The sequence below is a fragment of the Medicago truncatula genome, chromosome 3 (assembly GCF_003473485.1).
Source record: "Medicago truncatula cultivar Jemalong A17 chromosome 3, MtrunA17r5.0-ANR, whole genome shotgun sequence".
Lineage (NCBI taxonomy): Eukaryota > Viridiplantae > Streptophyta > Magnoliopsida > Fabales > Fabaceae > Medicago > Medicago truncatula.
Window position 1 is genome coordinate 25,778,421 of NC_053044.1, and position 27,296 is coordinate 25,805,716.

Genomic DNA, 27,296 nt, shown 5'->3' on the forward strand with positions numbered 1-27,296 from the left:
AAAGGCAATCAAAGGTAGCATTCTTGCCGATCACCTTGCTTACCAACCTCTTGATGATTACCAACCAATTGAATTCGATTTCCCCGATGAAGAGATCATGTATTTAAAATCAAAAGACTGCGAAGAACCGTTGATTGATGAAGGTCCAGATCCCAATAGCAAGTGGGGTTTAATCTTTGATGGTGCTGTCAATGCTTATGGTAAAGGAATTGGGGCAGTCATTGTATCCCCGCAGGGGCATCACATTCCTTTTACCGCCCGAATTCTGTTCGAATGTACCAACAACACGGCTGAGTATGAAGCATGTATCTTTGGAATTGAGGAAGCAATTGACATGAGAATCAAACACCTCGATATCTACGGAGATTCTGCGCTCGTCATCAATCAGATAAAGGGTGAATGGGAGACCCACCATGCTAAGTTGATTCCTTATTGTGATTATGCGAGACGTTTGCTGACATATTTTACAAAGGTTGAGCTGCACCATATTCCTCGTGATGAGGACCAAATGGCTGATGCTCTTGCTACTCTATCCTCCATGTTTCGAGTAAACCATTGGAATGATGTGCCAATAATCAAAGTGCAACGCCTTGAAAGACCTTCACATGTGTTTGCTATTGGGGATGTGATCGATCAGGCTGGCGAAAATGTGGTTGACTATAAACCCTGGTACTACGACATCAAACAGTTCTTGCTGAGCCGTGAGTATCCGCCGGGTGCTTCCAAACAAGACAAGAAGACCTTGAGAAGATTGGCCAGTAGATTCCTGTTAGATGGAGATATTCTGTACAAGAGAAACTATGACATGGTATTGTTAAGATGTGTTGATGAACATGAAGCGGAGCAGTTAATGCATGATGTACATGACGGTACCTTCGGGACCCATGCTACAGGGCATACTATGTCGAGGAAGTTGTTATGGGCAGGTTACTACTGGATGGCCATGGAGCATGATTGCTACCAGCACGCCAGAAAATGCCACAAATGTCAAATCTATGCTGATAAGATTCATGTGCCTCCGCACGCTCTCAATGTTATTTCATCCCCATGGCCGTTCTCAATGTGGGGCATCGACATGATTGGAAGAATTGAACCGAAGGCTTCAAATGGTCATCGTTTCATCTTAGTGGCAATTGACTACTTCACCAAGTGGGTTGAAGCAGCACCTTATACTAATGTGACCAAGCAAGTGGTAGCTAAGTTCATCAAGAACAACATCATCTGTCGATATGGTGTTCCCAGCAAGATTATTACCGACAATGGTACCAACCTGAATAATAATGTGGTGCAAGCTCTTTGTGAAGAATTCAAAATTGAGCATCATAACTCTTCTCCCTATAGACCTCAGATGAATGGTGCAGTTGAGGCCGCCAACAAGAATATCAAGAGAATTGTCCAGAAGATGGTAACCACTTACAAGGACTGGCATGAGATGTTACCCTATGCTCTGCATGGCTACCGTACTACCGTGCGCAGTTCAACCGGGGCAACCCCTTTCTCTCTTGTATATGGTATGGAAGCAGTTCTTCCTTTGGAAGTGGAGATCCCATCTCTCCGTGTGATCATGGAAGCAAAGTTATCTGAGGCTGAATGGTGCCAAAGCCGGTATGATCAGTTGAATTTGATTGAGGAAAAACGTATGGATGCCATGGCTCGTGGACAGTCATATCAAGCAAGAATGGAGACTGCTTTTGACAAGAAAGTCCATCCTCGAGAATTCAAGGTAGGGGAACTTGTATTGAAAAGGAGGGTAAGCCAGCAACCCGACCCAAGGGGCAAGTGGACGCCTAACTATGAAGGTCCTTATGTTGTCAAGAAGGCCTTCTCCGGTGGTGCTTTAATCCTTACACACATGGATGGTGTAGAACTTCCAAATCCAGTGAATGCCGATATAGTCAAGAAATACTTTGCCTAGAAATATGAAAAGAACAGCGTGGTAGGTCGAAAACCCGAAAGGGCGGCCTAGGCAAAAATGCGCTTCCCGGTGGATCGAAAACCCGAAAGGGCGGTCCAGACAAAAATAAGGGACAAAAAAATATATGAAAAGCTCGCTGAGATTGTACACAACTCAGGCAAGAATGAGCGTCTCGATGAGCCGAAAACCCGGAAGGGCGGTTCATGCAAAAATGAGATTGAAACAAAAGGCAAGTAACTATATCTGGCCAACCACCGTCCCCCTTGGGGCATCTGCAGCTGTTAATGACCATTTTCATCAAAAGCTCTTATGCTTGCGAATTCAAAGTTTCTAGGAGATGTCATGATTACTGTGTTCAATGTACCACCAACCAATAAAATTACCATTTTCCAAGCTTTGTAAATCCGTGGAGTCACGCCTTCGGCTGACCACCACTCTTATACATCAATTTGAGCTTGTGCTTTTGTTTGAAACTCTGCTTTCTTTTTACTTTCAAAGCTATATACAAAACATTTTCTTTCTCTTTTGATAATGACAATGCTTGAAACAAACATTTTTGAAAATTGAAAACTTTTTGTCTATTTTGAAAAGCAAACCTGAGCAACAGGGTACATTCAAATGAAACATGCATGAGCGAGAGTATGTTGATGTCTATTTCAATATATGTTACAAGCAGGTTCTCCTCCAGGATAGTCTGTGGTCAATGGCAAGAATGAAAAAACAGAATAAAAATGCATGAAAGTAAATGAGCTCGCTAAGTTGAAAACCCGAAAGGGCGGCTTAGGCAAAAATGAGCACCCCGCTGGATTGACAACCAGAAAGGGCAGTTCAGGCAAAAATGGGGCATTGAAAAGAATTTATTTCCCCGGTGGATCGAAAACCCGAAAGGGCGATCCAGGCAAAAATGGGATGCAAAAAATGAATGATTGAAAATTGAGAAAATAACATGCAAAAAGCATTGACCACAGATGCGACGTCCACGATACATCCGGCATTATTCCCAGTAGAGTCTTCCGAGATTCTATCCCCAGCAAGTTGCATACCTACCTGCCCTCAGCCATGGTCCCGATACGTCTCCCAACGACGTCATCTCCAAAGAGGATTTCCAAGAATGTGTAATATAGCACGAGCCACTACGTGCCCAATACTCTAATGTCTTGTCTTCCCCGTGAAGTCGTGCCTACAAACTGCTAACAGTCATGCATTACAAGCATTCATACATGCATAATCATGTATATTACGTGCCCATGCATTTAATGAAACTGTTATATCATCCGTGCATATTGCATTTCCAATGTCAACATCAGTCTCAATTCGATACTCATGTCAGGTTCTCTGTCAAAACCTTGTGAGCCAATAATTTCGGTCAATTTCTGCCTTTCAATTCAAATCGACGTCAAGTCAATCTCAATCTATATTTTGTCAAAAAAAAAAAACCAATCCCCAGTGAATATGTTTCTGTTTGGTCAAGTGGCTAGTTCAAGTCCAAGAACAGCTTGTACCTATCAATTTGCTTATGTTATCGGTCGAGTGCCCAGCTCAATCCAAGAGCAGCTTGTACCTGTCAATATGTTTCCGTTTGGTCAAGTGGCTAGCTCAATCCAAGAGCAGCTTGTACCTGTCTATCTGTTTCTGTCCGGTGGAGTAACCAGTTCGCATCCAAGAACAAGCTCACACTTGTTTATTTGCCTTTGCTTTCGGTCGAGTGACCAGTTCGAATCCAAGAACAACTCGTACCTATCTACTTTTCCATGACCCCGGTCGAGTTACCAGTTCGAATCCAAGAACAGCTCGTACCTGTCTATGTGTCTATGATTTTGGGTCAAGTGGCTAGTTCAAGTCCAAGAACAGCTTGTACCCGTCTATCTGTTTCTGTTCGCTCAAGTGGCTAGCTCGATCCAAGAGCAGCTTGCGCCTGTCTATTTTGTATTTGTCTCCGGTGGAGTAACCAGTTCGCATCCAAGAACAAGCTCGCACCTGTCTATTTGCCTTGCTTTCAGTCGAGTAACCAGTTCGAATCCTTAAGAACAACTCGTACCTGCCAATTTTACATGTTTTCAGTCGAGTCACCAGTTCGAATCCGTAAGAACAACTCGTACTTGCCAATTTTCTCTTTTTCCCAGTCGGGTCACCAGTTCGAATCCATAAGAACAACTCGCACTTTCCAATATCCCCAAGTGAGTTACCAGTTCGAATCCATAAGAACAACTCATGTTTGTCCAGTAACCTCTATCCCCTGTGAAGTGACCAGTTCGAATCCATAAGAACAACTCGCAGTTGTCTGTTTGTTTCATCCCCGGTCAAGTGGCTAGTTTGAATCCAAGAACAGCTTGTACCTGTCCAACTTGTTTCTAGTTTCCCGTTACTCTGCTATTCACTATCTTTGTCAATGTCTACCAATCCCGCAATGGATACGACATATTTTGTTAATTCCAATCCCCATGAGGTCTTGCGTTCATAATCCAAATGATGCATGGCATGCATATTATTTGAAAATGGGTAGGCGTATTTTTACGTCCAAACACAGTGCAAATGCTAATATTTAAGTATCTTCGTCCTGTCAAGCCAAAGACTCCGTCTCTTGACTCTCCAGACAAAGAAACTTAAATAGGGGCAGCTGTTATACCCTGTTTTTGGACCTAAAAATACTGGGCCCAATTTCATTTCAAACTTTGTCAATTATCAAATTTCAACTGCACAGTTCAAATTGTCTCTGCCTCGCAGTATTTTCAATCACAATTTTACCTATGTTTTTCTTGCATAAAACCTTTCGAAACGTCTTTACTTGTCTTGTAAGTCATTCAAAAGTGTCTCTGAATCATTACATTGCTTTTTCTACAGTTTATTTCAAAATTTGCAAAAAGTCGTACAGAAGGGTATTTTGGTCATTTCCTGCAGTGGGACCCATTTTCATCCTTGTGACTGTCTCTGAGTCTTTTCAGATTGATTTTTAACATTTCATCAGTAAACCTTGTTAAATTCATTTCAAACTTGCATCTGAGTCAGTGTCAAGTCAATTTGAATCTGTTTAGGTCATTTTTAGCCCTAGGGGCATTTTGGTCATTTCACACAAAATTTTGGCATAGAGAGTTTACTTTGAAGTACCTCATTTAAGCCATTGGTTCGTTTTAGTCCTTTTGTTGATTTTAATTTTAGTTTCACTTTACGTTTGTCAAAATTACTTTTTTTTAGTTCAATTTTATTTTTAAATCACAATTTAGTTCAAAACTTTTTAATTTTCATTTTTTGTCCATTTTTAATTGCTGTCCAGTCCTTTTTTATTATTTTTTTTGCAGAAAAGGTCCCAGGGGCATTTTTGTCCAGAATTTTCGCACACTTCAGTCCCAGTCCAGATGGCATTTTCTCATTGGCCCACAAATACACATGGCAGGCTATAAATAGATGTGTCAGATCCAAATAAAAAAAAAATCAGTCACATCACAAAAACAGAAATTTCTTTCTCTCTCCAAAATCAGTTAGATCCAAAACAGAAAATCACCAAAAAATTCTCCAAGAACACCAAGAACAAATCTTCACAAAATCAACAAATCCGAACCGGATTCACTCAAAACCAACTCAAATCATCACAAAATCAACAAATCCGAACCGGAATCATTCAAAACCACCGCGAACCACCACACCAACACCAAATCCGTACCGGATTTTCGAGCAAAAGCGGCACCACCGGAGCATAACGCGCGTGCGCGGCGGAGAGAAGAGGAGGCTCGGATTTTTCCTCCGTTTCACGACGACGGTAACACTTTTTTCCCTCGTTTTCGCGCATATACACATGTGAAAAGTTTGTTACGGATATGTATCGGTAGATCTAGGCTTGTACGTTCGGATTTTGAAAATTCTAAGGCCGGATTCGGACACTAGAGCAAAAAGGATATCTAAATCCGTGGTTTTTTTTTAAAAAAAGTGTGAAAAAATTTTCAAAGAAAAATGTAGATCTAGTCCGAATCGAACCTTTCTCGCTAAAACTAGTGCCGGATTTGTGTAGAGGAGGAGGAGACGAAGCTTTTGGTATAAAAATTTTGAAAAAAAAAAAAAGAAAAAATTTCCGACGCGGTGGCGCCGCCGCCGGAAACCGGCCGGCCACCGCGCCGGAAAAAGCTCCGGCCGCCACCTCCTCCATCAGCTCCGGCGTGTTGAACTTAGAGAGAGAAGAGGAAAGAAATTGTGAGATTTTTGTGAGAGAAATCCTTTTTATACTCCCTCCGATCCCACGCGCGCGCGTGCGTGCTCTTGTTGTGTTCCCTCGCTCTGTGAACCATCAGATCTGGATTGTTCCAAGATCTGATGGCTGCTGTGTGTTTGATTTTGAATCCTGTGCATGACTTTTTGTGTGAAATATGGTATATCTTCTGTTTGAACCGTTAGATCTTTGATCTAACGGTCACTGTGCTCCCTGCATTTTACACTATCTTTTATGCTTTTTTCTGGACCCTTTGATCTTTGATCAAATGGCTGTGATGTGATCTTGAGGGCTTGATCTGGACCTCTGGATTCATCCAACGGTCCAGATTAAATCCTGCTGAGTTTTTTTTAATTGCTTTTTAATTGTGTTTTAAATACTTTTTTACACTTTCTTGGTGTTTTATGCTCCTAAAAATTTTCTAAAAATACTTCCCCATCATTTTAATTTTTCCTCTAAGTATTAGAATTTATTTGCTTATTTTTGCATTTATTTCCTTTACTTTGTTCTTTAATTTTTGCTCATTAAAATTCCATATATGTTCTTGATGCATTTTTACATATTGTGATTGATAAATTCTCATGTTTTTACCCCTTTTTATTGCATATTCATTTGGTGCATTTTTCATCATTCCCATTATATTTTTCCTTGTTTCACTAACATTTTGTTCCTTATGTGACTTCACTCATAGCATTTCACTATCTCCTCCACTTTCTTTAGCTTAGCATTTATTTTTGCAAATTTTAATTCATTCGGTGATGTAATTTGTTATCATTGGTTTGTAGCTTGGCAAAGAGGCCATAGAATGTATTTAGGCAATTTTTGTAATTTGGATTATGGACACTATGGCGCACCGGCACGCACACACTCACCCTAGATGTATGCCTAGGATTGCATGTGTAGATGTATGGCTAGGATTGCATGGTTAGATGAATGCTTAGGTTTAAACACTTAGAGAAAATCCAACTTTTTTCCAAAAAATATGCAAACAAACTCGCTTCAAATATTTTTCATAAAAATGGAGTCAAAACTCCAACAACTTTTCACCTTTTATTTTCTTAATAAAATTCTCAAATAAATCTAATCATTTAGACTTTTTTGCAAAATCACTAAACAAACCCCCACTTTTTCATACTCTAATGCTCATGAAGCCTCTCAATCCCCTTCTTCAAAATCATTTTCAAAATTTAAAATCAAACAATTAAAACAAAAAAACAACAAGTCTTTTTAGCAAGAACTACGCCGGTTTTGATCCCGTAAAACGGTACGTAGGCAAGGGACTTTAACCCCTCCAAGCCGAAATAAAATTAAATTCTACTTCTTCTCACCCCCATTCTTCACTCAAATAAAACTTCTTTTCTTTCAATAAGTAGGCAATAAAAATAAAGCGTAGAAATCAACTTAGGAGAGCGGCTCTTATGGAGTACCATAATCGCTCCGGGTGCCTAACACCTTCCCGTAGCGAAAACGACCCCCGAACTTAGAATCTAAGGGTTTTTCTCAATTTTGCCCTTCCCAAGAAAAAATAGAGAATATCAACGGTCAAAAGGTTCAAGTCCAATTAATGGCTTGGCACCCAAAAACCATGATAACAATGCTACAAAAGTGTTTTCATCTTCCCAACAAGTGTCTATACACACAGCCTTTCACAGCTTGGCTTCTATTTTATGTGAGCTTCAAAAGGCATGTATGGACTTGAATACAATTGTGGCTGATATGGGAGTAGAAATGAAGGCCAAGTACGACAAGTATTGGGGTAATGTTGTAAAAATGAACTAATTCTTATACTTTGGAGTAATATTTGATCCTAGGTATAAGTTTGGGTACATTGAGTGGTCTTTTAATGATTTGTATGGTGCTGGTAGTGAAATAGCAAAAGAAAGGGCTGGGAGTGTGAGTGATAATTTGTTCAAGTTGTACAATCTTTACAAATCTGAACATGAATCCTTTGCTGGCCCTTCGGGCAGCAACAATTCCTCTGTTGAACAACCTGCTGTTTGATGAGTCATTTATATACTATTTTAATATGCTTTTTAGTTTAGTTTTATTTAGATTTTATATGATTTTATATTAGTATTATTTCCTTTTTAGGATAGTTTACTACAAATTGCATTTTATTATATTTCAGGAACGAATATTGGATGGATTGAGTCTTGGAGCAAAAGAAAGGGGTTTGGAGCTGATTCGGTACAAAAATATGAAGATTCGGAGACAAAAATACGTCTCCCTCAAGTCAGAATGTTGGCACGGCCCGTGCTAGGCTTGGCACGGCCGTGCCACCCTCCAGAACACCTTTTGCTGCTTTTGCTTAGATTCTGAGCTATTCTATTTTGGCGCGCAATCTCTCGAGGAATATTCTTGGAATATACTTGCTTAGATTTTAAGTCGAATGTGTGCTATAAATAGAGTAGCTAGCCATCACAAATATTCATCTTTTCTTGGAATACAATATGTGACAATTGTCTTTCTAATAAAAGTTCATTTTACTTTCTTGTTATTTATCTTTATGCTTTCTCTCTTCTTCTCCTTGTCTACGATGAACGTCAGTGAGTAGACTTCTCTTGTCTTGGGATTGTTGGATAAGTCTAATGACATAATCCTAATCAAACCAAGTTTTAAACCTTAATCTTATGTAACCCTAATTCCTTATCTAAATTCACCGCTTTAACATGGATCAACCATTATCAAACTGTGGAAACGAAAGTGGAGGGTTTGATAATTGTTTATCCATCATCTCAAATATCAATTCATAAAACGAAAGTGGAGCTTTGATATTCGAACAAGTGAATTTAGACAAGGATTGCAAAGTCAGCGAAATAGGCTTTGCAATCTTTGAGACATATAGTTTCGATCTTCAAGGGAACTAATAACAATCAAGTCAGCGAAATAGGCTTGGTTGCTAGAGGAACAAAAGAGAAACTGTCTTGAGAAATTAGGTCTAACAGAAAGTTATAAGTTTAATAGTTTGGTTTGAGAAGGACGTGTCGTTAGGATGAACCAATAACCCCAAGGCTTTTATCTTTTATTTTATTATTTGCTTTTAATTAAAAACCCAAACCTTTCTACCTTATAAACCTTTAGTCCAATCATTATCTAAAGTTAATTGAATTCATAACTCCCTGTCGGAACGATACTCATATTTTACTACTTCGGTAAGACCGTGCACTTGCGGTTTTATCCCATCACTGTTCCAAAAAATCCATCCCTAAATACAAGGGCAGATGCCTACAAAAAACACTTGAAAACCAAAGAAACCATTGTTCCACAAAATGACCTTGAGAGATACTTGAGTGACCCTCCAGAAAATGATGATCCAAGCTTTGACATTCTTACTTGGTGGAAGAAAAACTGTGTTCGTTACCCTATTTTGGCAACAATGGTTAGAGATGTGTTGGCCACACCAGTATCATCAGTTGCTTCGGAGAGCGCATTTAGCACCGGAGGAAGGATTTTAGACACATATAGGAGCTCATTGAGTCCGGAAATGGCGGAAGCTTTGATTTGTACTCAGAATTGGCTGAAACCATCTTTCGTCGACTTCAAAGATCTAAATTTGAGTGAAGAGTATGAGCTGTTGGAAAATGTTGTGGCAGGTAAATTATTATTTTGTCAATAAATTCGTATTTTTATTATGCGTATTTGATATTGCTTAATTATTTGACTTGTTTCTCATATATTGTTTGCCATGCATTTTAAAAATTGGACAAGTCTTGAGTGGAGTACATGTTGGCCCTGCTAGTCCTGCTGTTGGTGTTGGACCAGCAACTGGGCTCTAATTCCATTTAATGGTAAAAAAACATTAATTTTTTTACTATTTTATATATTATGTACTGCATATGTATATATATTTATTTAGTGTAATTTTACGTACTGCAGGAGTGACTTTTTTTGGGATATTTTGAAGTCAAATGTGACTTGTACTACACAGCACATGCCTACGGTTTTTGATAATGAAGTCGATGTGGAACCTGGTAGTTTTGCTTGGCTCCATGGTGTTGGCTTTGCTTGTTAAACTGGTTTACGCTTACATATTGGTATGTCCATGGCTAACTGATATGTTATAAACTTGATGCATACTGACATTGTTATATTTGATATATATTGTTACGTTATTAGATTTGGTGCATTATGACATTGTCAAATTTGATATGTACTTCTCTGTTAGATAATTTGATGCATAATGTTCTGTTAGATAAAATGATGCATATTGACATTGTTAAATTTGATATATACTGTTATGTTATTGAGTTTACTTTGTTCATTTAAATTGAGCTTCATCTACATGGTTATTGTTAGGATTAATATGTGAATTGAAGCTATCACCTAATGGTGTGCATTAGAGACACATGATGTGCATCAAAGCACATTGATTGGCCACGTAGAAGAGGTGCATCAGCTATCATCCAATGCTTGTTTACATTATCATTGAACTCCATTCTGATTGTGCAAAAAGCAGGTCGGTGTTTTTACGTTTGTTCTATTATTATTTTTTTCAAATTATTTTGATGCTTAATAAAAAGCTTTACTTTTTTTCTTTCTCTTTTTTCAGACCTTACTGCAGAGTTACACCATGTTGAGCATCAGCATACTGCAGTTTTCATATTCAACATTGAAGATGACTAATTATTTTAATCTTACATTTGGATGATTGTACTATAATACACTTAATACTTGTGACTTAGTTTAAATACATGTTGGTTGTGCTGTGCTAGTTTGTAATGTGCTTTGAATTGATGCAAGCATATTACAATAGTATTAATGGCCTCGACCCCAAAGCGGTGTTCCATAATTATTAAGGAATGGCCTTAAATAAATGTTTGGTGAATTACATGAATTTTATGTTGAATTTTACTTTATTTTAGGATATGATTAGCCCTGAAATATAGGTGAATAAGAACTGAAGTCAGGCAGAAATTAGAAAAACTATAGGCAAATACTTAAATTTGTGTTTTCGGTTTAGTGTAAACCGACGGTACCACCCCCCCCCCCCCCCCCCCCCCCCCCCCCCCCCCGATCTTCCGCCTTATCCGATTAAACCGAAACCGACTAAACCGATACATAAATTGGTCGGAAATGGACCTTGGGATTGAAACCGTGGGCTTGTTCGGTTTCAGGTTTTCAGACCGATTTTCGATCGAAACCGACCGACGTCCAACCCTAATAATCACATGTTCTTTTCATCCTTGGAAGACTACACCACAATCACATGTTAGTGCTCTACCTACCGACATTCATCACTAAATCCACATAAACTTCTTTAACTCCTCTATTGATGATCCCAAGGTTCTCTTTTTCATGATTTACTTTTTAAAAAGACGTAAAATTAGCGACCTCATATCTTTCTTATACATATTCTTTTTGTTGAATATATAATATGCTTTTATTACGGTAACATCATTGAATTTATTCATTTAATCTATATCATCTTATTAACTGCTTCACTGTTCATGTCGAGGTTCACTCCTTTCTAGGATTTTCTTTTTTAAAAAGCAGTAAAACTAGTGACCTCATATACACTCTTCTCACTAGCTAGCAAACGTAAGATGTTTTTATTACGACAATGTCATTGAGTTCATTCATTTGATCTATATCAACTTCTTAATCGATTCAGTGTTCATCTCGAGGTTTACTCATTTTCAGTATTTTATTTTTAAAAATTCGTAAAACAAGTGTCTTGATATACTACATTCTTTTCACCTCTAGATGTAAGAAGCTTTTATTACAGCTGAGTCATTGAATTTATTTATTCAATGTAAACTCAAAAGGGACGCTGCCACCAACCAACAAACTCAAAAGAATTATTTGCAACCTTATGCTTCAGCCACCACAATACATATTTATGATAACTATTGTGAACCAAGAATTTCAATCAAAACTAACAATATTATCATGTACTTCAGTCAGCAATGCATCAATTCTATCCAGTAGCACTGTCTTCCACACCTCTTCATTGTTTCTATCTTGACTTTAAAATTTGTATTTTCTCCATCAAATGTAATTTCCAAATATCACTACAATTTTGCCAATAATTACATGCATTTCTTTTCTTCAAATTATCCTTCTTCCTCAACAGTCCAGCCTTATAGACATCTTGATCAAGTGTTCCATTAAGCAACCCCAAAGCTTCGGCCTCATCAACCCATACAAAAAAAAAAAACAAATTGTACTTATGATCCTGCAAATCAAAGTTATCCGGCAAATTAATAAATCTCAAAATAGGGTATAATAAGGGGGTAAATCCTTAAAATTACAAAACGGAGGAACTGAATTTGGGAAAAAAAAGGAAAAACTAAAATTAGGATTCAATTACCTTTGAAAATGGGCATGAGAAAAATTCTCTACGAAAAATAGATTCAATTCCAGCAACTCTAACAACAGAAACGCGTTCACCGTGGCATTTGAGGGTAATAATGTTCATGCTTTCATCCATGGAAGGAGAACTTTTTGTTTCTTTCATTTTCCTTTGATTTGTATATCCAAATCCACCATCCATCATTTTCAAACGATTTAGTAGGAACTAAATTTAAATGGAGAAGAATAAGGAAGAAGATGAAGTTAGGGCTATATATGAAGAAGATGAAGTTACCGATGAGGAAAAAAAACTTGAAAAAATAACTCTAAGCAAAAAAAGACCCCTCTGACGTGTCATAATGTTTGTCTCACGTGGAGGTGTCATTTGGCCAGTTAATGGGCACATCACATATTCAAACGGAAGAAATGGACGGAGGGGTGAAATTGATTGATGTTGTGCAATTTTACAGGTTTTTGAAGTTTTGTTAAAGTTGGGGGTATTTGACGAAACTTACAATTTTGAGTGTAATTGTCTATTCATTCGAAAAGGGTGGTTTGGAAGTGAGGGATGTAACAGTGGTAAATATTCAAAAAGTTGAGGTCGCGTACGCTGCAAAGTAATCGTCCAATGTAGAGAAGAGAGGGAAGAAATATCTAATATGATGTGATGCATGATAGAATCTCTAAGCTCTTCTTTTTTTTGGTCAAGTAGCCTAGTGGCTAGAGAAATTCACCTTAAAGATGAATAAGTGCGATGTCTGGGATTCGAACCTCGTCCCCTACACATATTGTGCATTATTCCTTACCAAATGAGCTAAACTTCAATGATTTTTTATTATAGTTGTTAGCGAGACACAACTTCAACAAAAGATCAGTGTCTCACTCTAGAAGTCACGGGTCTTTTCTTTAGAAGAGTTAAACAAAACTTCAACAAAAGCGAAATGGCATAATCTTTTTGAGATGTTAAAAGATGCAATCCTTCATTCTATTTGCTTTTTGGATATCTTTATAAGAAAAATGATGTTTGGTACGATGGAACACAAAACAAAATATATAAATAAATGAAGGTTAGATGAATGATAAATTTTCAGAATAATCCCATGATTTTCTTAAAAACAGATTTGGACTTTTGGACCAACCAGTAGTATAACAAGAAAAATCAACATTCTTACATTTTATTAAAGTGTAATTCGTGGCATTAAACATCACTACTCTTTTTTGAGCAATACTAAGAAAACTCAGATTGCAATTGTTGGTGTTAGACTAGAAATATTATTGGGGACAGTTGAATGTATATAACATACGCACTGGGAAGGAAAGGGCGGGAAATCATGGCATCCAGGAACGCCGTAAAGTGGAGGTTTAAAACTATCACAACAATAAGAACATAGTTTATTATTTTTTTTGCAATAGGGACAATTTCGAGTTGGTTTGAATTTCGGTCGTCTCTGGTTTAAAATCTCAGCATTGATTCTTCCTGCAACGATTTCTACGCATATATCTGCATACACAAACAAACAATACATGTACTTTAGAACAAATGTGAGATTTATATTTGATGAAAATTAGAAAATTTACTCAAACTGCTCGATTGTTTTTAACCTGATACAATGATGGAAGAAACAACCAACAGTGCAAGTTGGAGATGCATAAGTCTTGTTGTGTCCATCTTGATTATAGTACATACATTACTATGTTCTACGATGAAATATTTATAAGGCCAAAACTTGACCATATCAACTAATTAATTTTTAATTGATTGCTGCATAATATAAAAAAAACGTTTAGAAAAACAACAACAACAATAAAAATAATAATGAAAATTAAGAAAGAAAACTGAATAACTAAAATTAATTTATTACCATGTCCGATGTTATGAAACATGTCAAATAATGGTGGCTAGAAACAAGTAAAATGTATAATTTACTACTGTTTTTTAGGGGAATAATTTATTATTGTTATTAAATATTCTAACTCACTTAGGTTGACATCTTTGCTAGTACATACACTTGTCACTAGCAAACGTTATATGCTTTTATTACGACAATGTTATTGAGTTCATTCATTTGATCTATATCAACTTCTTAATTAATCAATTCAGTGTTTATCTCGAGATTTACTCATTTTTCAAGATTTTATTTTTAAAAATTCGTAAAACAAGTGTTCTGATATAATACATTCTTTTCTCCTAAATGTAAGATGCTTTTATTATGGCTGAGTCATTGAATTTATTTATTCAATGTAATTATACCAACTCTTATTCAAATGTTTTAAAAAATGAAATACAAAATGCTTGTGTGTACATAAATTGATTAACTAACACTGCTGATATTGTTAAATATTAAGCCAGACACCTATACTTTGTTTTAAAACCGAGTTCTCGCAAATGTGAGTTTCATATAATGATTGCCATTTCATGTACAAATCAAAATAAGTTTAAATGGGAAGAAATATCAACTCTTTTAACTTTTCACCATTTTATCAAAGAGGAATGCTAACACCAGTGACGGATCCAGAAATTTTGATAAGTGAGGTCAAGTTATATCATAAAAATTTATATAAAACATTATACACGCGTAAGCGTGCGAAAATTATACCAATTATATTTATAATTACCCTAAAATGTTGATTTGTTTAAAATATTTGTCCATTTCTAATAGAGTATAAAAAATATAACCATAATTAATTTTTTTCACCCCCAACATAGGTCAATTACAACCTTTTTCAACAAATATAAGAATAATTTATATTATAATAGTAGTTTTATGGTCTTGCCAACGATGTGCTCTAAGATAATTGGTTAAAGAATTCATAAAAGAAAATTTTATCTAAAAAATAAGCGTTATTTGTATAGATATAATAATTATAACAACTTTTTATAAAATAAAAAAAAATAAATACTTCTTTTAATTTATTAACTAGTGCTCTTAGAACACTTATTAGGATCCTTCTTAGTTTTGTAATTTTTTGTAGTGTAATAAATTATTAAAGAGTGGTCAAATATATTTAATTTTGGGTTAAAAATGCAATACACAAGTGGAGGCAAGTGGGGTCGCTTGACCCCATTGCCCCCACATTGTATTCGTGCCTGAGTAACACTTACTTTTTAATACTCTCTTTAACACTCACTCATTTATTGGATAAAATTAATGTATGTCCCACCATTTTGTGGGAGTTCAATTTTCAAAATGTAGACTCACAATGATTTAAACTTATAAGAGAGTGAGAATTAGAGGGTGAAGCCTACGTTACCCTCTCTTGTTTAGAGGGTAATTTACCCTCTCATGATATCAATCAATCAAAATGTAATATACATAGGTAACATTAAATGTCAAATAAATGAGTAGATTATTTCTAAAAATAAAAGAGTTAATCTTGATTATTTTTTTTGAAGAAGAGTTAATCTTAATCATAAGGTAATACTTTTAATTTTTTTTTTTTGAAACAACAAATGATTTAATTTTTTTTTTATATTTAGGTGTTCAATCTTAATTAATTTACACTACAAGACTTATATAACAAATGAAATTTTACATCAAATTTCTTTCATCCGAATGTCCTTAAATTCATCATTTACTTTCATAAAATTTCTTCCATTCTAGAACCCCAAACATGAGAACAAAAATATCTCCTTCTTTCAATTTTCTTCTTCTTTATTCTTCCATATTGATCAATTTTTGTTTCTTTTTTATTCTTCTTTTCATTTTGATTGTTCAATTTTGTCGTTCCAAATTGCCCCAATTTTCAATTATCGTGAGAATTGTCGTTGTTTCTCGAACCGCGTCAGGTATCGTGACTTATTTTTTTTTTTATTTAAGCAGTCAACCTAATAAAATCTATTAACACACATAGATCTGTCTCACTATCAGCAAAAACCTTCAAGTCCAAATAAAAGAACAAAAGTCTCATCACATAACCATTTCAGCAGCAGCCAAAAAAATGCTAGCAAACTCCCACAACATCACAGCGGCAACACCTGCTAGCAACCCTCAAAGTACAACAGATGATTTACTCAATTGTTATAATTAACTACCTCACAACCAAGAAAAATCAAATAAAAAAGACAAATCAAGTCATCATACCTGACGTTGTACTGGAAATAACTGCAATTCTCACGATATTTGAAATCATCACAAAAATTAAAAAATGCGGCAGTTGTGAACGACAAAATTGAACAATCAAAATGGGTGGAATAAATTTTATGAATATAACTGATAAATTTAAGGACATTCAGATGAAAGAAATTTGATGTGAAATTTTAATTGTTATAACCAGTCCTGTAGTGTAAATTAATTAAGATTGAACACCTAAATATAATTAGGGAATATTACATTATGAGTCCTTTATCTTATTTATTTGTAACACTTTGGTCATTTGTCTATATTTTTTTCCGTTTAAGTCCTTTATCTCTCTTAAAAGCACATATAGATCCTTTTTCGCATTTTTTTTATTAAAAAATACATAATTTTATTTTTAAAAATATATTTTTATTAAAACTGAAAAAAAATCCAAAAATATGATGAAGATGTTCATCATCTTCATCTTCTTCCTTTGAATCTTCATCATCTTCTTTAAATAAATAAAAAAACTACTAAAATATATCTCCAAATATCGTAAATTAATGTTATATTCACCTCAAATCTTATTTTAAACACAAAAATCAAAACCTTAATTTCACAAATGTTGCAAGGCGGATGGTGGAGGCTTAGTCACTGGCGGAAGAGTTAAACTTTACGAAAGTTAAGATTGTTCTGGAAACAACAAAATTGATGTGCAAAGCTGCTATCAATTTTGGGGTTATTTTTATGTCGGACTTGAATATTGAGTTAGAAAATAATAATAATAATAATATACAGCGTGACAATTTATATAACTATTTTAGTTTTTTTGATGAAACTAAATCTCTTTCTCTATAGGGGTTTGAATTTTGTGTTTAAAAGAAGATTTGAGGTGAATATAACATTAATTCATGATATTTGGAGATATATTTGTGTAGAAATTCTTTTGATTCAATGAAGATGATGAAGATTCAAAGGAAGAAGATGAAGATGATGAACATCTTCATCATATTTCCGGATTTGTTTCATTTTTAATAAAAAGATATTTAAAAAAATAAAATTATGTACTTTTTTTAATAAAAAAAATGAGAAAAAGGATGTATATGTGTTTTTATAAGAGATAAAAGACCTAAGAGGAAAAAAATAAAGATAAAGGACCCAAGTGTAACAAATAAATAAGATAAAGGATCCGTAATATAATCATGTCTATAATTAAATAAAAATTAAAAGTATTAAAAGTTACCTTTTGATTATAATTGATTCTTTTTTTTAGAAAAAAATTGACTCATTTATGACATTTAATGTTGTCAATGTATATTATATTTTGATTGGTTGATATAATAAGAGGGTAAAATACCCTCTAAATAAGAGAGGATAATCTAAAAAAAACCGAATTAGAGAGGGTGTTTAAAAGAGAGTGTTGTTAGCATTACTCTTTAATAGATGATGTCATGTCTCTCAACATTTGTTTTATATAAATTCAAAAATAAGTTAATCGATAGTACGATACAAAGTTGATAAGCAATTACTCCTTCCCATCACGAAGCAAAAGTTGACTTTTTAAATTCATTTAATAAATAATAGGGTTAAATATGTTTTTGGTCCCTATAAATATGTCAACTTTTTGTTTTAGTCCCTCTAAAATTTTCCTTCAACTTTTAGTCCCTATAAAATTTTCAATCACTACTTTTGGTCCCTATTTTTAATTTAATTTTTGTTTTTTTTAATGAAATTGTGCAGAAATGTATCAAATATTCTAAAAAAAATTCCTAAAAAATTTTAGAATTTTTTAACAAAACACAAATTAAATATGAATTTTTAACTGTAAAAAATATAAAAATTCATATTAAATTCATGTTTTGTTAAAAAATTCAAAATTTTTTTGGAAGTCATTCTTATAATATTTTAAATTTTTCTGGAAAATTTTATTAAAAAATATGAATTTTAAATATGATTTTACTTTAAAAGAGGGACCAAAAATGAAGATTGAAAATTTTATAGGGACTATAAGTTGTAGGAAAATTTTAGAGGGACTAAAACGAAAAGTTAACATATTTATAGGGACCAAAAACATATTTACATACATTGTTTATTTATTTAGTGAATCTTAAAATGAAATTTTGCTTACATTCGTGCTCGGAAGGAAAATACATTACAATTTCCAATTCTGAATAGACGGACATACTCCCTTTTTGACAGAAGATTATTACACTTCTGCTGCCTTGTCCAAGCCAGACGCCACCAGATCTCCGCCGTGGACTCCGACGACCGCCTCTTTCTCGAATTGAACAAGTATCTACTCATGTGAGTTCACTTTGTTCTTACTGCAACCTCTCCTCTATCTCCCTATCATTTTATTTTCGTTTTCTGTCAAATTTTTCATTTTTTTTTTCATTTTAGAGTTACTCTTACAATTTTCTATATATATATATTCATGTATAATCTTTTATTGCTTTTATTTTTTTTCAGCGGTTTCTCATTGAATTGAACAAACCTTGAGGGATTAAGAAAAACAATGGAAGGGGGTGAAAATAGTAAAACTGACAACCTTAATTGGGAAGTTATACTAAGAAATTATGAGAATGTTATAGCTTCAGGAACCAAATCTATGAAAATTAAAGCAATGTTCATGCTGGCCAAATACTCGAACAAAGCCCCGGAACATGTATTATCTACCACCATTCCAATTCTCACTGAGATTCTTTCTCATAATAACATTGCAAATAATTCTGCTCCTGGTTCACTTCAAGAAGCTGCTGCTTATTGCTTGAAGTGTATTGCTTGCAGAGGTGATGGTAGTTTGGCAATTGAAATGGGCGAACATGGTGTTGCGCGTTCTTTGATAAAGTTGTTACCTCGTGCCGAGGGAAAGATGCAAAAAGTGTTGATAGAATGTTTGTTGGTTGTTTTAAGTTTTTGTGATAATAGTAGGACATTTGTTGCAGCTAATGGTGGTTTAGAGATTATTATTAGTTTGTTGAGTACTTGTAGCGATGATGTTAGATTGTATTTGTTAGAGATTTTGAGTGCGTTGGCGCTTCGGATGGAGGTTCGGAAGGAACTCGTTAGATTAGGAGCACTTCGTTTTATTGTTGAGGCTGCTGGTGTTGGTAACATGATTTCGAGGGAAAGGGCATGTCAATCGATTGGATTGGTTGGTCTTTCAAGGCAAGTTAAGCTTATGCTTTTTGAATTGGGAGTGATACCCGTGCTTGTGGATTTGTTTCGTGATGGAGATAACACTACAAAACTTGTGGCCGGTAATACTCTTGGTGTGCTATTGAACCATGTTGATTACATCAGACCAATTGCTCAAGCTGGGGCTATACCTCTTTATGCGGAGCTTCTTCGAGGAGATGATGTTTCTGGTAAGGAGATAGCTGAGGATGTGTTTTGTATATTGGCTGTTGCAGAGGCGAATGCTGTTGAAATTGTGGGTCACTTGGTGAGACTTCTTAGAGAAGGTGATGACGAAACTAAAGCAGCAGCTGTCAATGTGATATGGGATCTGTTGCGATACAAGCACACACCTTCTGTGTTCCGGAATTCAGGTGCGGCTTTTATCCTTGTTGAGTTGTTGAGCCATGGGACTGAAGAAATAAAGAAAAAGATTTCTGGGGCTTTTTCTCAGATGAGCTACCAGGAATGTGGTAGAATGGTCCTTGGTGATGCAGGAGCAATTCCGCTTCTTATTGATTTACTACACGACGAGACTGGGGAACTAAGGGATAATGTGGTTGAGGCTCTTTCTAATTTTCATGAGGATCCACTGTATCATGATACATTATCGGATGTAGTTAATGCTCCTTCATTCAGAATTTTGCAGAATAGACTAACTCCTCTTCGAGCAACGAGCGAGCATATAACTAGATCGTTACGTAGAACGGGTATCGAGTAGCTCATTTGGAACCCAAATCATGTTTAATCAATCTTACAGGTATGTTTTGATCTTTACATAGATTTCGGGTTAATAAACGAGTATATATCCATTTACTTGTAGGAAAATGTTTGAATTTGTAAAACTTAACTAATAAATGTCACCATTTCTGTCATTACGGATGAGGAAAGTAATAGCATTGTATTATTCCTGATGAGTCAGAATTGGCCAATTCTATTATTTGTCACTCATTTCAGTGAGGTCCAAGGAGAATTGCATTTCGGCTTCTGCCCAAATCAGTTTGTATTATTTAAGTTATTCATTTTAAATTGTCAGTAGCTTCTCTAGTTGAGGGGTAACCTTGGCGCAACGGTAAAGTTGTTGTCATGTGACTGTAAGGTAACGGGTTCAAGTCTTGGAAACAGCCTCTTGTGTAAAAACAGGGTAAGGCTGCGTACAATACACCAAATGGTGGGACCCCTTCCCGGACCTTGCGTATGCGGGAGCTTCAGTGCACCGGGTTGCCCTTAGTAACTTCTCTAGTTATTAAGTCTACATCCTTAAAGTTCTACAATCCCATGGGGCCTTTAGTTCAACCGTTGTCATACTCTGTTTAACACGGAGCTTATGGCCTTCATAAAATAACAATATTCTGATTTTTAAGATGATAAATAATTTAAAATAAGTTAACTATAAAAAACAATAATTTTATAAATTTATTTATTAATTCAACCGTTAATTTTATCAAAGCTATCAACTTAATAAACTATTTTATCATTTATCAATTATAAATTCATCAATTATCAACGATATATTATATATATATATATATATATATATATTTTGTTAATGCTTATCTATGAAGCCCAGATACGAGATACGATACGGATACGATACTGCACCGATACGCCGATACAGAAAATTTTCAAAAATCAAGATACGATACGGCTGAGATACGTTAAAAAAAAAATTATATAATTAAATGTACAATATAATTATAACCATTTTTTTAATATGCAAATATATTAACAAACACAAGAAACCAGACTCGTAGCACATTAACATAAATATAAATAATATTGACGATTGAGAGAGTGGTCATTAGTCAATTACATACGAAATATATACAAAAAGAGCACTATCAGTGTTATACATCAATGCTACACTATATCCAAAAGGAACTTGTTAGTGCTATACTATATCGATCCAAAAAAGAAGCACTATATCCAAAAAAGAACACATCAGTACTAAGAGTTAACACTAACAAGTAACTAACGTTTACATCTCCTCTCCTCCATTCCCATCATCAAGATACAAATCATCTTCCAAATCCGGTTCATCCAAAGACAACTCTGCTAACTCAATTCCAAAACCATCAAGCGGTTCATGCACATCTCCACTAATGTCCCAAATTCTTGATTGTCCTTTCTTATATCCATCTTCTTTCCTTGACAAGAGTTGAAGATTAGTATGCACATAAACCAAATCTTCTACCCTTTTTGGATCCATTTTGTTTATTTTCAAAGAATGGATAAAAGAAAAAGTACTCCAATTTCTCTCACAACATGAGGAAGAACAAGGTTGCACAAGAAGCTTTAAACCCTAATTTCTCGACGGTGGCCAAAGTGGACGGCGACCACTTTGGAAGAAAAAGTTGAAACCCTAATTTCTTAGAAAGGGAAAGATGCAATTGTTTGTGTGGTGTGGGTCGTACTGGCACCAAAGAAAGATAAAGGAAATGTATATATATTATAGTAATATAATGTTTTTACTCTTGTTTTTTACAAAAAAAAAAAAAAAAAAAACAGAAATCAAAAAAATATAAAAAATACAAGTATCCGTGCGTATCGGGACGTATCGGAAAGTATCGGATAATTATTTTTTTAAAAAATAAAATTTAATATTTGGATACTCTCCGGATACGTATCGGGCAGGTATCGGTGCAGGAAACGCAGGGGATACGGTACGTCATCCATTTTGAAGTATCGGGGCTTCACAGATGCCTATCCTTTCACACTAAGCACCATCTAATTCTAAACCATAGTCACTCCTTCATTTTCTTCTTATAAGTGTAGGGCCTGCAAGTCACTTCTCTGGTCTCCAACATTTTGCGACACACATTTTGACGGAAATACTCTCCTTTATCAAAATCAATAAAAAGAAACACCGTATAAAGAATATGAAGAGATTCATTGATTATCCTCTCCCTCCCAACCGCCTGTTGTCGTCGTCCAAGCCAGTCGCCACCACACCTCCGCCGTGGACTCTGACGAGTGACGACAGCCTCTGTCTCCACTCTAACCACGCCAACACCGAGTGAGCTCAATTTGTTCTTACTGCAACCTCTCCACTGAGTGAACTAAGAAATAGTGTTGTTGAGTCTCTTTCCAATTTTGATGAAGATCCGTTACACTGATAGATTATCTGATGTAGTTAATACTCCTTCATTCTGATATATGCAGAATAGACTAATTCGTATTCGTGCATCAAACGGGCATATGACTTGATCTTTTTGTAGAACGAGTGTTGAGCAACTCATTCGGATCCTGGATTATGTTTAATTGTCTTACAGGTATGTTTTGATCTTGATGCTTTTACAAAGCAGGTTGTTGGGACTCTTACCTTGTATCAGTTTCACTCCCTGTCTTAGATTTATGTTGTAATGAAAATTGGTAGAAACAGTCTTGGTATCATTGTTGTATAATTTATAAAAGAGGGAGTATATAGTCATTTGCTTGTAGGAAAATGCTTGAATTTCTTCAACTTATCTGGCATTGTCACCTATTGTTGTAACTTGTAATTATTACTGATGAGGAAAGTAATAGCCTTTGTGTTAATCTTGATGAATTAGAAGCCTTTGTGTTATTCTCGATGAATCAGAAACAACCACGTTTAATCGAGGTTCAAAGAAGTCATTCATTTTAAAATTTTAGTATTTTCTTTATCGAGTCTACATCCTTGAGAAAACTCTACCGTACCATTTGTTTCATTCAAGTCAATGTCAGAAAGTGCTTCTTCTATGTAGATGATTGGCCAGTTAGTTATTCTCTATTGATAGAACAAGCACAAAAGAATATACACTGATATTAAGAGAGACTTAAAACCTAGTAAGTGCAGAGAAACTTAGGATAGCTCTATAGAGCTGTCACACTACAAAGAGGAAGTTAAGGAGCTAAGACCACATATTAAGTAGAAAATAAGAGGGAAAAATGTAGAGGGAAAGTGGAGAGGATCCTAACTCATAAATGTCCCTGCATAAATTAGAAATATCTAAAACAAATTCCAGTTATGCTTCATTAAACTGGTAGTATAATTGTAATGTAGTACAAAGCATACTAAACACTAGAACAACAGATCATATATTAAATAAAACTTCATTTCTCTTATTCTAAAAGAAAAGATAAATCAACAGAGAAATAATGTATTGCAATCCTTGAAAGAAAAAAAGCTCTCACAACATATTTCATACATGATACATTACAAGGAACTCAAATCTCAAATAAAATAACCAAGAATCTTGAATCGATAACTTTAGATTTCATAAAAAATAACTGATGCTTCGTATACCATTATTAGAGAAAGACAATACATTATTTTCTTCATTTGGAACAGACGTGCCGCAACAGTTGTAAAAGTACACTTGAAGCAATCACCGGAAGCCAACCACCTACCAATTAAGAAAAAATTATTACTAAATATGACTTAAGTTTTCTCTACTTAGTATGAAAGGACTACAACAAAAAAGCCTTTGAGGAAACTGAATGCTAAAAACTTATAATTATTGATATAGTTTTTTTAGAAAGAAAAAGAAATTCCAAAAGAAAAGTAAAGTGAGGCAAATAGAGAAATTAATTTAGGAGATAAATGAGTTTGTACTTTGATGACTAACCTGAATCCTCTACAGTCGACTGAACTATAAAGCTGACTGCAGAGAATCCAGTTTGTTTGATGACAGAACCAAAACATATTACAAATTATTTGGAAGAAAAGTACCATACCTTAGTTCTTTGTCCTGAAGTATCGAACTGATTTGCCGCCAGCAGGATAAAACTTTACAAAGGGCACATGCTGAATGGTCCAGTGCTCTTTTCCTCCATTTGGAGCAATGCTTTGCACAAATTCAGTTGGCATATCCCAAATATTGAGAACTTTAAGCTTCTCTAAGTGTTGGATGCCGGTAGGTACAGTCTTGAGTTGGGTGTTACGCCATAACTCGAGCTTTCTAAGAGAACACAATGATCCTTTGTCAATGATGATGGAACGCAAGGAAGATGAATTTCCAATGTTTAGTTCCTTTAGTTTGTGAAACCCTCCATTTTGAAAATACAAACTTTCACCTTCATAACCATGGTGGCTGATATAGAGTGACAACAAGTGTTGCATATGTTTTAGTGATTCCATTGGATCATCTGTTAATTGGGAGCATTCCAACTTTAACTCAACAAGATTTTGTAGCTTTGGAATCCACTCTGGCAACTTCTCTAACTTCCCATACAGTCTAATATCTCGAAGCATTGGTGGACATGAAATCAAATGTAAATCAATATTGACTTCATTTGTGTTTGTTGGTTTTTCTCGAATATGTAGTTTCTCCAAGTGTTGCATCTCATTGACTAAAGAAGATAGAACACTTCCATGCTCTCTTCTAAGACGAACCAAGCCTAATTCTCTTAACTGCTTCAACTTTTTTAGCTCCTGGATTAGCTCTACTACTTCTTCTCCATCTAATACAACATATCGCAATGATTGTAAAGATGTCATGTCTCCAATACCATCCTTCAATTTAATGAAAGACATTGTATAACCTCGAAGATGTAGTAGCTTTCTAAGCTTGCTAATCTCTTTTGGCATCTCATGGATATCTGTACCTCTTACATCCAAAGTCTCTAGGTTTTGGAGCATGCCAATGGATTTTGGAAGACTTTTTACATCTGTGTTTCTAAAGCTCAAGTACTTCAAGTGAATCAAATTGCCTATATTCCTAGGAACAAAATCAAGGGATGTATCTTTAAAATCAAGCACTTTCAACAACTTGAATTTTGTAGTGATTTTATTTACAAATTCTTCAGTTATTTCTTTATCCGTGAAAACAAGCAGCGACCGAACATGTGAACCTTCAATACTTGCCATTAAATCATTAGAATTTGTTTCTATTGATAGACGGCGGAATTGTTTACTTAAGGATGACTGACTGTCTTCACTAATATGGCAGCAAAAACTTAAATCCTTAAATTTTTCAAAGATCATCACACGTAATAGATCATGAACACGACAACTTTTAACTTTTCCATCAATATTAATCGAAGAGATTTGCACCAAACTTCTATTAATCAACTCTGATAAATAAGTTTCCGCAACTTCTTCTAATGTCTTCCCCCTTTCCTCTTTCACAAACCCTTCAGCTATCCACTGACGAAGTAGTATCTTAGATTCAATTTCATAGTCTTCTGGGTATAATCCAAAATACAACAAACATGATCTAAGATAGTAAGGCAAATCATTATAACTCAAACTTAAAATCTCTTTAATCCCAATTAAATTGGAATCCTTGTTTAGCTCTAAGAGTAGATTTTCACAAAACCTCTTCCACTCGATTGAATTTTTATCTCTTAAAGATAAAAGACCTCCGATGGCAACAATTGCTAGTGGTAAACCTTTGCATTTTTTAACAATATCATAAGATATATCAATGAGCTCTTTTGGACAACAACATTTGTCAAATTGAAATGCCTTCTTATTAAACAACTCCAGAGATTGTTCTTCAGTTAAAGGTTGCAACTCATGCACTTTGACTAACGAAGATCTCTTACAAGAAAGTGCAACATCTATATTCCTTGTTGTTATAAATATCTTACTTCCATTTTTATTATCAATTACAGCAGATTCAATCTCATTCCAAAAATGCATGTTCCATACATCATCAAACACAACAACGTACCTCTTTTGCTGCAAGTAGTTTCTTACCTCATCGATTAATGACCCTCTATCCATTTCTGTAGGAATATCCCGAGGCAAAGACTTGTGAAACTTGCGCAACATGTCCCTCAACAACCCTTCTATACTGTATGATTGAGACACTGTGATCCATACACGACAATCAAAGTGTCCACAAACCTCCTTGCTATCAAAAACATTCTTGGCAAGAGTGGTTTTACCCTGCCCTCCCATTCCCACCACAGAGACAACAGTGCGCTCTACTCTTCCTTTTACCAACCAGCCGATCAATCTTTCTCTAGACTCTTGAAATCCCACAACGTCAATTTCCTCCATGTGAAGAGTATCCAATCGAGGGTCATACCATTTAGCATTTTGTATTCCACTTGATTCTTGAGGTTGGATTTGGAAGCCATATCTTTCACTTCTTTCCTTGATCATACAAACAGACGACTTAACTTCTTGAATCTTTGACCCAATTCGATGGCGAGGGATCAAAGTTTTGATCAATTGAACAATCTTATGGAGTGAATCTGGATATTTGGGATGACGAGGTTTTCGTGGTTCATAGATCATATATTCATCTATGATATCTTCTATACGAAAAGCTACTCCTATCACCTGCTTCACCCATATTTTGACCCCTTCACGGACGTTGTCTCCTTCAACTGCAGCTCTTTTTTCGGCGTCCTTAAGGAATGCTTGGATGCTTTCAAGTTCATCTTTGATGTATGCAAATTCCTTGTGGATGCCTCCAAGCAAATTGGCTTCTTTCCTTAACAGTGGAAGCAGTTGCTGAATAGCCAAACTCACAGCCATTTCAGCCATTGCAGTCAACCTCTCACTTTTGCAGTTTTGAATTTTTGGTTAGATGAAGATTTTGTTTCATCCCTATTTTGATTTGCTTGCTGAATTGGTTATCTAGTGGGAGTAAATAAATTTGATTTGAATGTTTCAATTTTATTTTCAGGCTTATAATATATTCCACGAGTAGTGTCCAAACAAGAGTCATTAGGTTCACGC

The 27,296-nt window shown here is 35.2% G+C and overlaps 2 protein-coding genes and 2 long non-coding RNA genes across 7 annotated transcripts in view; 2 read left to right on the forward strand and 2 right to left on the reverse strand.

Moving 5' to 3' along the window:
* Positions 1 to 7,818, reverse strand: part of LOC120579301 (uncharacterized) — a 25,393-nt gene extending 17,575 nt beyond the window's left edge. Inside the window, exons 1-2 of the long non-coding RNA XR_005645103.1 lie at positions 7,715 to 7,818; positions 1,267 to 1,270 (exon numbers count right to left, since the gene is read on the reverse strand). This is a non-coding gene — a long non-coding RNA (uncharacterized lncRNA). The remainder of the gene's footprint in view (positions 1 to 1,266; positions 1,271 to 7,714) is intronic.
* A 1,469-nt stretch (positions 7,819 to 9,287) lies between these two features.
* On the forward strand, positions 9,288 to 10,888 carry LOC120579331 (uncharacterized). Of its 2 annotated transcripts, none has more exons than XR_005645127.1 (4): positions 9,288 to 9,706; positions 9,990 to 10,147; positions 10,410 to 10,569; positions 10,663 to 10,888. It is a non-coding gene; the product is annotated as an uncharacterized lncRNA (long non-coding RNA). The 2 variants fall into 2 exon arrangements; XR_005645128.1 differs by lacking the exon at positions 9,288 to 9,706 and adding an exon at positions 9,816 to 9,901.
* Positions 10,889 to 18,587: 7,699 nt separating this feature from the next.
* On the forward strand, positions 18,588 to 23,204 carry LOC25489066 (uncharacterized). Of its 3 annotated transcripts, none has more exons than XM_039831205.1 (3): positions 18,588 to 18,766; positions 18,932 to 20,399; positions 22,410 to 23,204. In XM_039831205.1, the coding sequence occupies exon 2, from the start codon at positions 18,978 to 18,980 to the stop codon at positions 20,358 to 20,360; it is 1,383 nt and encodes a 460-aa protein (XP_039687139.1). In that variant the 5' UTR covers positions 18,588 to 18,766; positions 18,932 to 18,977; the 3' UTR covers positions 20,361 to 20,399; positions 22,410 to 23,204. The 3 variants fall into 3 exon arrangements, with proteins under 3 accessions (XP_039687139.1, XP_039687138.1, XP_013459954.1); XM_039831204.1 differs by having other exon boundaries at positions 22,415 to 23,204; XM_013604500.3 differs by having other exon boundaries at positions 22,802 to 23,204.
* Positions 23,205 to 23,697: 493 nt separating this feature from the next.
* Positions 23,698 to 27,296, reverse strand: LOC25489067 (disease resistance protein RPM1). The gene is made up of 2 exons (XM_013604501.3): positions 24,338 to 27,296; positions 23,698 to 24,006 (listed from the first exon to the last, which is right to left on the reverse strand). Exon 1 carries the CDS (start codon positions 27,099 to 27,101, stop codon positions 24,339 to 24,341), a length of 2,763 nt encoding a protein of 920 aa, XP_013459955.1. The 5' UTR covers positions 27,102 to 27,296; the 3' UTR covers positions 23,698 to 24,006; position 24,338.